General features: G+C 39.7%; 1 protein-coding gene across 2 annotated transcripts in view; it reads left to right on the top strand.

Moving 5' to 3' along the window:
- LOC150091211 (hemocytin-like) overlaps nt 1–12,745 on the top strand; it is a 1,750,539-nt gene that overhangs the window by 946,541 nt on the left and 791,253 nt on the right. For both annotated transcript variants that reach the window (XM_090374755.1, XM_090374750.1), the window contains one exon: nt 5,209–5,408. In XM_090374755.1, coding sequence (XP_090230881.1) covers nt 5,209–5,408 — 200 coding nt within the window. The remainder of the gene's footprint in view (nt 1–5,208; nt 5,409–12,745) is intronic.

Below are 12,745 nucleotides of genomic sequence, written 5' to 3'. Positions count from 1 at the left end.
CATTCCCAATCTCATGTTGTTTGGCATTACAAGAATGCAAAATGGGATGATCTGCGTGATTTCTTTTCCTTGGTCAGATTACTGTTTCAAAACTTCTGATGTCAACATTTGCTCAGATCGTGTCAGTGAAATTATTCTCAAAGGGATGGAATCCTTTTTTCCATACTCCACCTTAAAATCTATTTCATCCTTTATCTAAACCTTGGACCTACCACAGTTTATCAGAAATTTCCTACACCACTGCTCATTTCAAGTCAGAGTTCACAATCAGTTATCCTCAAAATTTACCAGGAAGAAGGAATACCACAAGGGTCAGTGCTAAGTTCCACTCTCTTTAATATAATAATGAATTCAATAACACATGAACTACCACAAACATTATCTACTACTCTGTAAGGCGCCTCCGTAGCCAGGTGGGAAGGAGCAGCAATGCGTAGCACACACTTCTTGATTAGACCGGGGTTCGAGCCCGTCACCACCAAATATGGAGGATGCGGAAAGGTCAGGGAACGACCACCGCATATCCCAGAGCAATATGGCCTTAGTTGCTAATGCTCCTAAAAAAAAAACAAATAACTACTCTGTACGCTGATGACTTCAGTATTGCCTGTCATTCGCCTAACGTGCGAATGATAGAAAGACAGTTGCAATGTGCCATGAAGAAAAAAGCTAAATGGTCCCAAAACAATGGCTTTTGTCTCTTGCACCAAAAAATGATTGGAATACACTTCTATAGGAAGCGTAACCTACATCCACATCCAGAACTTCGACTAGCAAATCAAGTCATACCAGTTGTCTCCAGTATCCGCTTTCTTGGTGTGATATTTGACCAAAAACTCACCTTCCTTGAACATATAAAATCGCTCCAGATTTCCTGTCTTAAAAAGCTTAACATCTTAAGAGTTCTATCTGGCACAGCATGGTGAGCTGACTGTAACACTCTAATACATCTGTACCATGCATTAATACAGTCATGTCTGGACTACAGTTCTATAGTCTATAGCTCTGCTAGACCAAGCGCCTTACATTGGCTTGATTCTGTACACCACAGTGCTCTTTGTCTTGCACTGGGGGCATACCACACATCACCAGTTCAGAGCCTATACGCCAAAGCTCATGAAACACCCGTGCAGCTGTGCAGACAAATGCTTTTATAAAATTATGCAGCAAAACTCAAAGGGCATCCAAATCTCCCCACCTGGAATGGACTTTTCTCTTCTAAATGGGAAAACTTTTATAGAGCTTACCCAACTGATCAACAGGTATACACCTACAGACTGACTGGCAAATTGACCTTAGTAAGATACAGCCTACTGCCTCTCATGCAATCCCACCCTGGATATATTATATACCGCTGTGTGACCTTTCATTCACAGCCTGGGGAAAACACACCATGTCCCAACAGAGCATACTACAAATACATGCCACATTGAGAAGCCAGCATGGCCAGTACACACCAATATACACAGATGGATCTAAAACTAACAGTCATGTTGGTGCAGTAGCATTATTTCCCAACATTGTCATATCCAAGTAGCTCCCCACCGAATGTAGCAGCTATACTGCAGAACTCTGTGCTATCCACATAACCTTAAATTGCATACTCTCAAAAGCCATAGTGCATGTTATATATACTGACTCCATTAGTGCCATCCAAGCTATATAGCGGAATAAAAATCATGATAACCGCTTACTCGTACAGATCTGGAATACCTTGACTAAGTTAAACCAGAAGAAGCAACAAGTTCTCTTTTGTTGGATCCCTGGCCACTCTGGAATATCTGGAAACGAACAGGCCGACCTAACTGCCAAAACTGCTACTGATCCTATAGACCAATCATTTACTACACTTGCATCTGACTACAAGTACATTATAAGGAAGCAATGTCTTGAACAATGGCAACACATCTGGCAGAGCCAAGGCAACAATAAGCTACTCGTTATAAAAAAAGATCTAAAAGCTTGGAGCTCTAGCATATGGGAGAACCAGCATGAAGAAGTCGTATTAGCCCAATTATGGATAGACCACATGCACCTGACGCATCTTTATCTGTTTGTGGCTACTGATCCCCCACAGTGCACAAAGTGCAACACTCAGTTCACTGTCCAACATCTACTTATTGATTGCTCCAAATACAGTACTGAGCGAGAAGCTATGTTTACCTCATTTTTCACGATGAACACCTCTTTCAGCATTTCTGACCTACTAGCAGACACGCCACGTGACCAAAATTTTTGATTCCCTCAAACAGATAAAACTGCACAACGCAGTATAAACTTGAATAACATCTATACAGATATAACTATGTATTTAACATCACCATAGTTAGGCGCATTATGGCCTTTTCTGCTCTTGCGCCTTAAAGCCTACAAACAAACAAACTAAACCTTGGTTTTCCAATAAATGTGCTAAGGCTATTCAAAAGAAGAATTTTGCATATTGTAATTGGCTTGTATCCAAATCTCCAGGTTAATTTTCTGTTTACACCAAAGCAATAATTGTAAAGCAGCTATTGATCACTCCAAACTAGATTTCGAACAGGCTAAGAGTAGAAAACTTGCTTCTTGTCCAAACGGTAGCCGAGCATTCTGGTCTCTTGCCAAACTATTGGCCACGACTTTTACCTATCTCTGTTTTCACCTCTGTCTAAAGCAGATGGTTTTATTGCTACTTCAGATACAGATGAAATGATGCCCTTTACACTAATATCGTAGTTTTTTCTTTAAGAATTGTCTAAGATATATCTTCACCGACATTATATAGATAATCTTAGACTCTTAAAATATTATGCCTAGTAGCATTTAGTTTTATTTTAATATCATTGCATACACCTTTTGGCATATCTCATATTGTGGGATTAACTTCACAACTGGTTTGTCACGTTTGCAATACTAGGGTACCCACCAATGAAAGGCTAACAAGCCTTGAAATGGTGCCATCTGGGGAGCCTGATATTCACAGTTTCTGAGAATAGGTAACAACAATCTTCTCTACTGGGGAAGTGTTGCCTATTTGAGGAGTTTATGAATTTTTAAGTGGTGTGAGTATGGGGAGTAACTGTCCCTTTCCTATTTTGATGGCATTTCTTCTTCTTCCTCTCCTACTATTGCTTCCCTACACTTTTTTTTGCTTTTCTAAGTCTAATAGGGACAGTATGAGGATAACAGAGTATCTTATCCCATACCATTTTTCAAACGGTGCTGTCCGAGAATAAGTGACAATAGCATTATTTATTTGAAGTAGTGCAAAATGTGGTAACTCATTTTGAAGGATGAGCACAATATGAGATACAAATGAAATGATACCCTTTGCACTACTATTGATTTTTTTCCTTAAGAGTTGTCTATGGTGTATCTACACCAATATTATATATATAAAGTGTTCTGTTATATATATATATCAGAAAGTTGGTTGGTTAAGAGTTTTATGCCGCATTAGCATCTGTGGCTATAATGTACCAAGTCAAAGTAACAGAAGGAGGAATATATTGAAGAGTATGTATTAATGATGTAAATGTTTATCATTGAATGAATTAATTCAGTGATAAATGAAAAAAAAAATTTAATTTTAGCTACATTTACTGAACTTTTTGATCAAACCATGTACATATTTTCATAGTTGCTTAAAGTACATTTCAAATAATGTGTCTTTTTTTGTTACACAAATTGCCTTGAAATTTCCAAATAGTACTGGCATCTCTTATCTGGGTTGACAAGTAATTTAAAACAGTTTCTAATAACTGTCAACATGAAAATGGATTTTAAAATCAGAAGAAGAAGATGAAGAGATCATACTTATCAGCCATTGTTGTTTGAATTTGGCATGTAGAAGCTAAAATTCTCTGGATTTCAGATCTAGATGATGATGATGAAATTGAATTAAAATATACAAAAATAAGGAAAGAAGAATATTATGTCAAATAAAAGTAACAAGAAGATTGTCACAAAGGGTTAAATAAAATGATGTCCATATTGCAAATTTGCATATTGCATATTGCAGTAGCAAGCATCTGTTGCATATAAATACAAATATTGATGCTGACAGGTTGTAGTAAAATGTAATGTACATTAAACAGATGTCTATTATAAGTAAATTATCCACCATGAGCCACCACCTAAGTCCAAACACAAAGTACAAAATCAGTATGTGTAAAATCAGTATACGTGTGCACCTTATTTAAATTATATTGTAAAAGTAACTTGGTACTGGTTGCAGATAAGCATCTACTAAAACCAGCCAGCAGTTTTAATTATGTGTAAGATTTCATCATATAGCACTCATATGTGCAAGATAGAACCTTCCACATGCTGCTCTTTATTTTCCATATATAAGTTCTTGATGCACTTTTTAGTTAGCTGTTAAATCATAGTTATCTTTGGGGTTTTTTTAGATTCTCTACTTAACATTTTGAATACTCCTTTGTATTACACTGAAAGAGTGTAATGTGTTGTTAATTCAGTTTATTGATTTTGACTTATACTGAAGGAAAAAGGAAACTAAAATTGGCATAATAACAGTATAGGTTCTGAATGTAATCATGAAGATAATCAATAGAAACATTTATTCCTTTCTATTAGGCCTCCGTAGCCGAGTGGGCAGGAGCAGGAGTGCAGTAGCACACGCTCTTTGAGTAGACCGGGGTTCAAGCCCCTGACTGCTGAATACGGTCGATCTGCCAACCCGCACTGGACCAGCGTGGCAGATTATGGTCCATTTCCTCAACATGAATTGTTGAGGAGGCTTCCATCCTGCAGTGGGTTGATAATGGCTGCACTTTACTTTTTTTTTTTTTATTCTGCTGTTAGCAATGAAAACAAAGACTACCTGAACACTGCACTAACTGCACTGGTTAATTCACAATAAAAGAAATGGAATTAAAGGAACTGACAATAACACTTCCAGATGATAAATTTTCATTTAGAATTCCAAGCTGCTAAAATATGCAAATGGTAGTATATTTTATTGAATAAAATTTATAGATTATATTAAGTAAATTTACAGGTTATATTAGGTATGTACAATATTGAAAAAATTAATGTCTATTGATGCCCTTTATATTTATTGATATATTTATTGATATATCTGCTCCTGAAAAATATATTTATGACAAACAAAGTATTGACATGCTTTCAGTGAAAACCATAAAAATATAAAATATCTTTATTTATTATTTTTTTTAATTTCTGAAATTATTTTTTAAAAATTAGCTGGAGCATGGATGTCACGTAGCCAAAATACTAAACAATATTTGGAAGTGGACTTGGGCCAGAAAACTCCTGTGTATGGAATTGTCACTAAGGGAAGAGATAAATCACATGAATGGGTGACATCATTTTATGTTCTGTACAGTCAGGATGGGTTGTCATTTTCTCATATTGCTGATGGACCTTGGTATGAGACCCCAAAAGTAAGTGCAAGAGCTATATTTTGCATATAAACTTATTGTCATACACAGCAGATATTCTGGTAAATCTCTTTCTCTCTCTCTCTCTCTCTCTCTCTCTCTCTCCCTCTCTCTCCCTCTCTCTCTCTCTCTCTCTCTCTCTCTCTCTCTCTCCCTCTCTCTCCCTCTCTCTCTCTCTCTCTCTCTCTCTCTCTCTCTCTCTTTCTAAATGAGAGAGAGAGAGAGAGAATTTTCTGTATATTTATATTCAGATACTTTGTGATTATTTAAACTCTAAGTAAATAGGTCTTCCTTTGCTTACTGGGTTGGGAAGCAAGAGAAGAATATTCTTGGTTGTAAGCGGTGCACTGCACCTGGCTTCATGCTTGTAATGAAATCATAGAGGTCTCATGTTTCATCTTTTAGACTCAAACACATGTTTTTGCAGCGCCTCCGTAGCCAGGTGCGAAGGAGCAGCAGTACGTAACGCATGCTTCTTGATTAGACCGGGGTTCGATCCCGTCACCACCAAATACGGGGATGCGGAAAGATCAGGGAATGATCACCGCATATTCCCGGAGCAATATGGCCTTAGTTGCTAATGCTCCTAAAAACCAAATAACAAACAAACAAACAAACATGTTTTTGCAAGAGGATGCATATTTACATTAGTTTTAAATATACTCAATATATTTGTTTGTTCACTAATACATATTTTTTTACATGGGCTGGTTGTGGTCCTCGAGTAACATACATGTATGCAAATTTGTGCACTGCATTATTTAGCCTATGTGCTGTTACAAAACTGCGTATGGCTCGTTGTTATCTGTTGCTTTATTAAACTGGCTAGGCTGCAATGAAACAGTTAACATTAGCATTAGTAGGGGCATATGATAACAAACATATCTCATCAGCCAAAAAAACACCCTTCCCAATTCACCCATCCATTCACTCCAAATGTTTGTCTACTTCCTTCGGCCTTGAACTTATTTAAGTTGCTGACCTCCACTGCAACAGATGGACGGTTTTGTTCCAACTATCAAACACCTGGTGGTCAAAGTCGAATTTCCGCACATCTGTTCTTCAATTGTCTTTCCTCAATTTTAATTTGTGCCCCTTCAGGTGAGTAATCTGAACAAGAGGAAAAATCCCATCAGCATTGAGCCTACTCAAGCCATTCAACGCCTTATACACCTCAGTCAGATCACCTCACAGGTGCCTAGTCTCCAGATGCTGCAACTTGCAGAAGCCTCTCTTGATAAGAGCACCTCTTTGTACCTCTCACCAATCTTGTTGCCCTTCTCTGTACTTTAGCATTAGCATTAGTAGAGGCATATGATGCAAGAAAGCAAGCTTATGCAGCATCAGCCAAAAAAAAAAACACTCCCATTTCACCACTCTTTTCGTTCGAAATACCTGCCCAGCTGAGCCTTAAATTTATTTAGGCTATCAACTTCCACAACAAGGGATGGAAGTCTGTTCCACAAATCAACTACCCACTGGTTAAAGACAAATTTCCGCACATCTATCCTACATCTGTCTTTTCTCAGTTTGAATTTATGCCCTCTCAGGTGATTATTCTGAGCAAGAGGGAGAATCCCGTCGGCATTGAGCATGCTCAAACCATTCAAGGCTTTATACACCTCTATCAGATCACCTCTCTGGTGCCTAGTCTCCAGACACTGTAATTTGCAAAACATAAGCCTTTCTTCGTAAGAGCAACCCTTGGTTCTATTCACTAATCTTGTTGCCCTTCTCTGTACTCGTTCCAGCAGCTCTACATCCTTCTTGAAATGAGGCCTCCAGACCTGTATACAGTACTCAAGGTGTGGCCTGACCATTGCCTTATAAAAGGGCATAATCACCTCCTTATCCCTGCTAGAAAAATTCCTGTATATCATTGACAAGACACCATGAGCTACTCTTGCAGCCCGTCTGCACTGTCAGAGAATTTCATATCTGCCTGCACAATTACCCCCAGGTCCTTTTCATTCTGTAAAACTGCAGTGTAGTACCACAGAGTTGATATGTTTCTCTACGGTTACTGTTTCCCATATGTAGTACTTTACATTTGTCAATGTTAAACTTTAGCATTAGCATTAGTAGAGGCGTATGATGCAAGAAAGCAAGCTTATTCAGCATCAGCCAAAAAAAAAAAAAAAAACACACACCACTCCCATTTCACCCCTCCGTTCGTTCGAAATACCTGTCCAGTTGAGCTTTAAATTTGTTTAGGCTATCAACTTCAACAACAAGTGATGGAAGTCGGTTCCACCAACCAACCACCCGCTGGCCAAAGGCAAATTTCGGCACATCTATCCGACATCCGTCCTTCCACAATTTGAATTTATGCCCTCTGAGGTGATTATTCTGAGCAAGATGAAGAATCCCATTGGCACTGAGCATGTTGAAACCATTCAAAGCCTTATACACCTCTATCAGATCACCTCGCCGGTGCCTAGTCTCCAGACTCTGTAATTTGCAAAACTTAAGCCTTTCTTCGTAAGAGCAACCCTTTGTTCCATTCACTAATCTTGTTGCCCTTCTCTGTACCCGTTCCAGCAGCTCTACATCCTTCTTGAAATGAGGCCTCCAGACCTGTATACAGTATCAAGATGTGGCCTAACCATTGCCTTATACAAGGGAATAATCACCTCCTTATCCCTGCTAGAAAAATTCCTGTATATCATTGACAAGACACCATGAGCTACTCTTGCAGCTCGTCTGCACTGCTCAGAGAACTTCATATCTGCCTGCACAATTACTCCCAGGTCCTTTTCATTCTCCACTACTGTCGGTGTAGTACCGCAGAGTTGATATGTTGCTCTGGAGTTATTGTTTCCCATATGTAGTACATTACATTTGTCAATGTTAAACTTCATTTGCCACCTCTCAGCCCATCTGTTCAACCTTTCCAGATCCTGTTGCAGCAGCATAGCATCAGTAGTGTCCTTAACAACCCTGCCAACCTTTGTATCATCTGCAAACTTGGACATTAAACTTGACATTCCATCATCAATATCATTCATAAACACCGAAAACAACAACGGACCCAACACTGAACCCTGAGGAACTCCACTAATAACATTAGTCCACTTTGAGCAGTGTCCATTGATTACCACTCTCTGTCTTCTGCCACTCAACCATCCCCTTATCCATAGCAGCAATTTGCCTCCAATGCCACACTGCTCCAATTTGTGCAGCAGTCTTCCATGTGCAACAGTATCAAAAGCCTTTCTAAGATCCAAATATATAATATCAAAGTTATTCCCTGCATCCAGTTCTTTTGTGACTGCATCATAGTATCCCATCAAATTGGTCAGGCAAGACCTGCCCTTAACAAAACCATGCTGCATCTGAGCTATAACTGAATTCTTGTCTAGATGATCCTACAGTGCTTCTTTAACCAGTGCCTCCATTAATTTACCTGGAACAGAAGTTAAACTAACAGGTCTATAATTACTTGTGTCAGCCTTTGATCCTCCTTTGTGAATTGGGGTTACATTTCTATGGGTACCTCCCCTGAGTCCAAAGAAGCTCTCATAATTATGGCTAGGGGTTTGCTTACTTCCTTTGCTGCCTCCTTTAATATAACTGGATAGATCCCATCCACCCCAGGTGCCTTTTTTATGTTTATCCTCAACAATCTCTCCTCCACTTTCCTCTCAGTTATTACAAAATCATCCAGCTCACTGCCAATGTTTACTTTACCTACATCATTCTCCTTCCTGAATAACTCCTCATGCGTGAATGTAGATGCAAAATACTCGTTTAGGTTAGCCACTTGAGCAGGATTCTCAACTGTTGAACCATCAATATCCAGTGGACCAATCTGATTCATCCCTTTCCTTCTTGAGTTTAAATATGTAAAGAACCCTTTTCTGTTTTTCTTTGCATCCTTTGCCAAGGATTTTTCGTAGTCTGCCTTTGCCTGCCTAATCTCCTTTGTGACTTGGTTACAGACCAACTTATATCTATCATAGGCTTCCATGTCACCCATTAATTTGTATGTATCCCATGCATTTTTCTTCTCTGCCACATGTCTCATTAGTTCATCTGACAACCATTTAGGCCTAAACCTTGAACAATATTTCTTAGTTGGTATGTAAAGCCTGGTAGCCTCCAAGATTAGTTCCTTGAATGCTTCCCATTTTGAGTTTGCTGTTGGTAACATCATCAGTTGGTCCCACTGTATAGAATTTAAATACTGTCTCAAACCATCATAGTCGCCTTTACGAAAACAAAAACCCTTCCCTTTACCTCTGATGGTAGTTACCTCCTTGAGTAAATCCCACTTCAACACACTGTGATCACTTCCGCCTAGTGGTTCATTTATCTGCAGATTCTTAATGCATGAAGAATCACTACTGATAATCAGATCAGGAGTATTGCTCCCTCTTGTTGCCTCACGAACATGCTGATGTAGAAAACAATCATCCAATAAATCCACAAAAGCCTTGCTAGTGTGCGAGTGACCAACCCACAAATTCCGGTCAATATCTGGGAAATTAAAATCCCCCATTATAAGACTCTCTGATTTACTGGCCCACTCTATTTCCCTGTACAATATCTTATTATACTCATCAGAGTCATTAGGCCTATAGCACACTCCTACTCTCAATTTTGATTTCCCTATGCTTATGTCACACCAAACTGACTCGACACTGCCCTGTCCATCGATGTCGACTGGCTTCATTTCCTTGGACTTTATGTGTTTCTTAATTAATAGCATAACCCCTCCTCCCCTCCTGTCCTGTCTGTCCTTTCTATACACATTGTATTCCCCAAATTCCAGTTCCGCATTACTTATATCTGTGTGACACCACGTCTCTGATATCCCAACAATATCTGCCTTTGATGTTTTGAGCAATACCTCAAATTCATCAAATTTATTTACCAAACTCCTAGCATTGGTGTACACGAAGGTATACATGCACCTGTTTCTATTCTTAGGTACCCTAACACAACCCATGTGTTTACTTGTACCGCAATGACTCCCAGCAGTCTCTGAAATATCCTGCATCTTGTTTTTCAGGCTTCTGCTCATTTCAATAGAAGCAGTGCAAGAATCACTTCCACCTCTGCCAGTGGCTACTGTTAATCTATTAGTCCTTGTATCCCCCCCAACTAGCAGTTTTCCGACCCACCTAACACTGCCTCGACAGCATCAGCAAAAATTCTTCCACCCTTTCTATTTAAGTGTATCCCATCCCTGTAGAAGCAATCTCTCCTGTGAACATGTACAGTCCAGGCTGAAAAAAATTCTATCCCTTGAGCCTTGCACAATCCCTCCAGGGCCGAATTGATCGACAAGGCTCTCATCATATACTCCCTCCTATCGTGTCTGGGCAGAATTGCAGACACTTTCAAATTCAACCCTAATTCACGGCTTTTTTTCAACAGTGTCCTGTACTAATGATATTAAGAGTAGGAATTCCGCCGTTCTCCTACTCTTAATATCATTAGTGCCAACGTGTACAACTATATCACCTTTTGTGCCCTTAAAGATGATATCTGCTCTACAACGTCATCAACCTTTGCCCCTGGCAGACATACTCTGGTCCTATTCCACCTATCTTTTTTACAAAGCATGTTCCCTGTTTCCCTGACAATAGAGTCACCAACAATAGAGTGCACAATTACCCCCAGGTCCTTTTCATTCTATACAACTGCAGTGTAGTACCACAGAGTTGATATGTTTCTCTACGGTTACTGTTTCCCATATGTAGTACTTTACATTTGTCAATGTTAAACTTCATTTGCCACCTCTCAGCCCATCTGCTCAACCTTTCCAGTTTCTGTTGCAGCAGCAGCATAGCGTCACTAGTGTCCATAACAACCCTGCCAACCTTTGTATCGTCTGCAGACTTGAAAATTAAGTTTGATATACCATCATCAGTATCATTTATAAATACGGAAAGCAACAATGGACCCAACACTGAACCCCGAGGAACTCCACTAATAACATTAGTCCACGATGAGCAGTGTCCATTGATTACCACTCTCTGTCTTCTCCCCCTCAACCATCCTTTTATTCATAGCAGCAATTTGCCTCCAATGCCACACTGCTCCAATTTGTGCAGCAGTCTTCCATGTGCAACAGTATCAAAAGCCTTTCTAAGATCCAAATATATAATATCAAAGTTATTCCCTGCATCCAGTTCTTTTGTGCCTGCATCATAGCATCTAATCAAATTGGTCAGGCAAGACTTTCCCTTAACAAAACCATGCTGTGTCCGAGCTATAACTGAAGTCTTGTCTAGATGATCCTGCAGTGCTTCTTTAACCAGTGCCTCCATTAATTTTTATGGAACAGAAGTTAAGCTCACAGGTCTATAATTACTTGTGTCAGCCTTTGTCCTCCTTTGTGAATTGGGGTCACATTTGCACATCTCCAGTCTATGGATACCTACCCTGAGTCCAAAGAAGCTCTCATGATTATAGCTAAGGGTTTGCTTACTTCCTCTGCTGCCTCCTTTAGCATTAGCATTAGCATTAGCAGAGGCATATGATGCAAGAAAGCAAGCTTATTCAGCATCAGCCAAAAAAAACAAAAAAAAAAAAAAAAAAAAAACCCACTCCCATTTCACCCCTCCGTTCGTTCGAAATACCTGTCCAGTTGAGCTTTAAATTTGTTTAGGCTATCAACTTCAACAACCAGTGATGGAAGTCGGTTCCACCAACCAACCACCCGCTGGCCAAAGGCAAATTTCCGCACATCTATCCGACATCCGTCCTTCCTCAATTTGAATTTATGCCCTCTGAGGTGATTATTCTGAGAAAGATGAAGAATCCCATTGGCATTGAGCATGCTCAAACCGTTCAAAGCCTTATACACCTCTATCAGATCACCTCGCCGGTGCCTAGTCTCCAGACTCTGTAATTTGCAAAACTTAAGCCTTTCTTCGTAAGAGTAACCCGTTGTTCCATTTACTAATCTTGTTGCCCTTCTCTGTACCCGTTCCAGCAGCTCTACATCCTTCTTGAAATGAGGCCTCCAGACCTGTATACAGTACTCAAGATGTGGCCTTACCATTGCCTTATATAAGGGAATAATCACCTCCTTATCCCTGCTAGAAAAATTCCTGTATATCATTGACAAGACACCATGAGCTACTCTTGCAGCTCGTCTGCACTGCTCAGAGAACTTCATATCTGCCTGCACAATTACCCCCAGGTCCTTTTCATTCTCCACCACTGTCAGTGTAGTACCGCAGAGTTGATACGTTGATCTGGGGTTACTGTTTCCCATATGCAGCACTTTACATTTGTCGATGTTAAACCTCATTTGCCACCTCTCAGCCCATCTGTTCAACCTGTCCAGATCCTGTTGCAGCAGCATAGCGTCAGTATTGTCCTTA

The sequence above is a fragment of the Mastigoproctus giganteus genome, chromosome 1 (genome assembly GCF_048544385.1).
Source record: "Mastigoproctus giganteus isolate SK-2022 chromosome 1, ASM4854438v1, whole genome shotgun sequence".
NCBI lineage: Eukaryota > Metazoa > Arthropoda > Arachnida > Uropygi > Thelyphonidae > Mastigoproctus > Mastigoproctus giganteus.
This window is presented reverse-complemented; position numbering and strand designations above follow the sequence as displayed.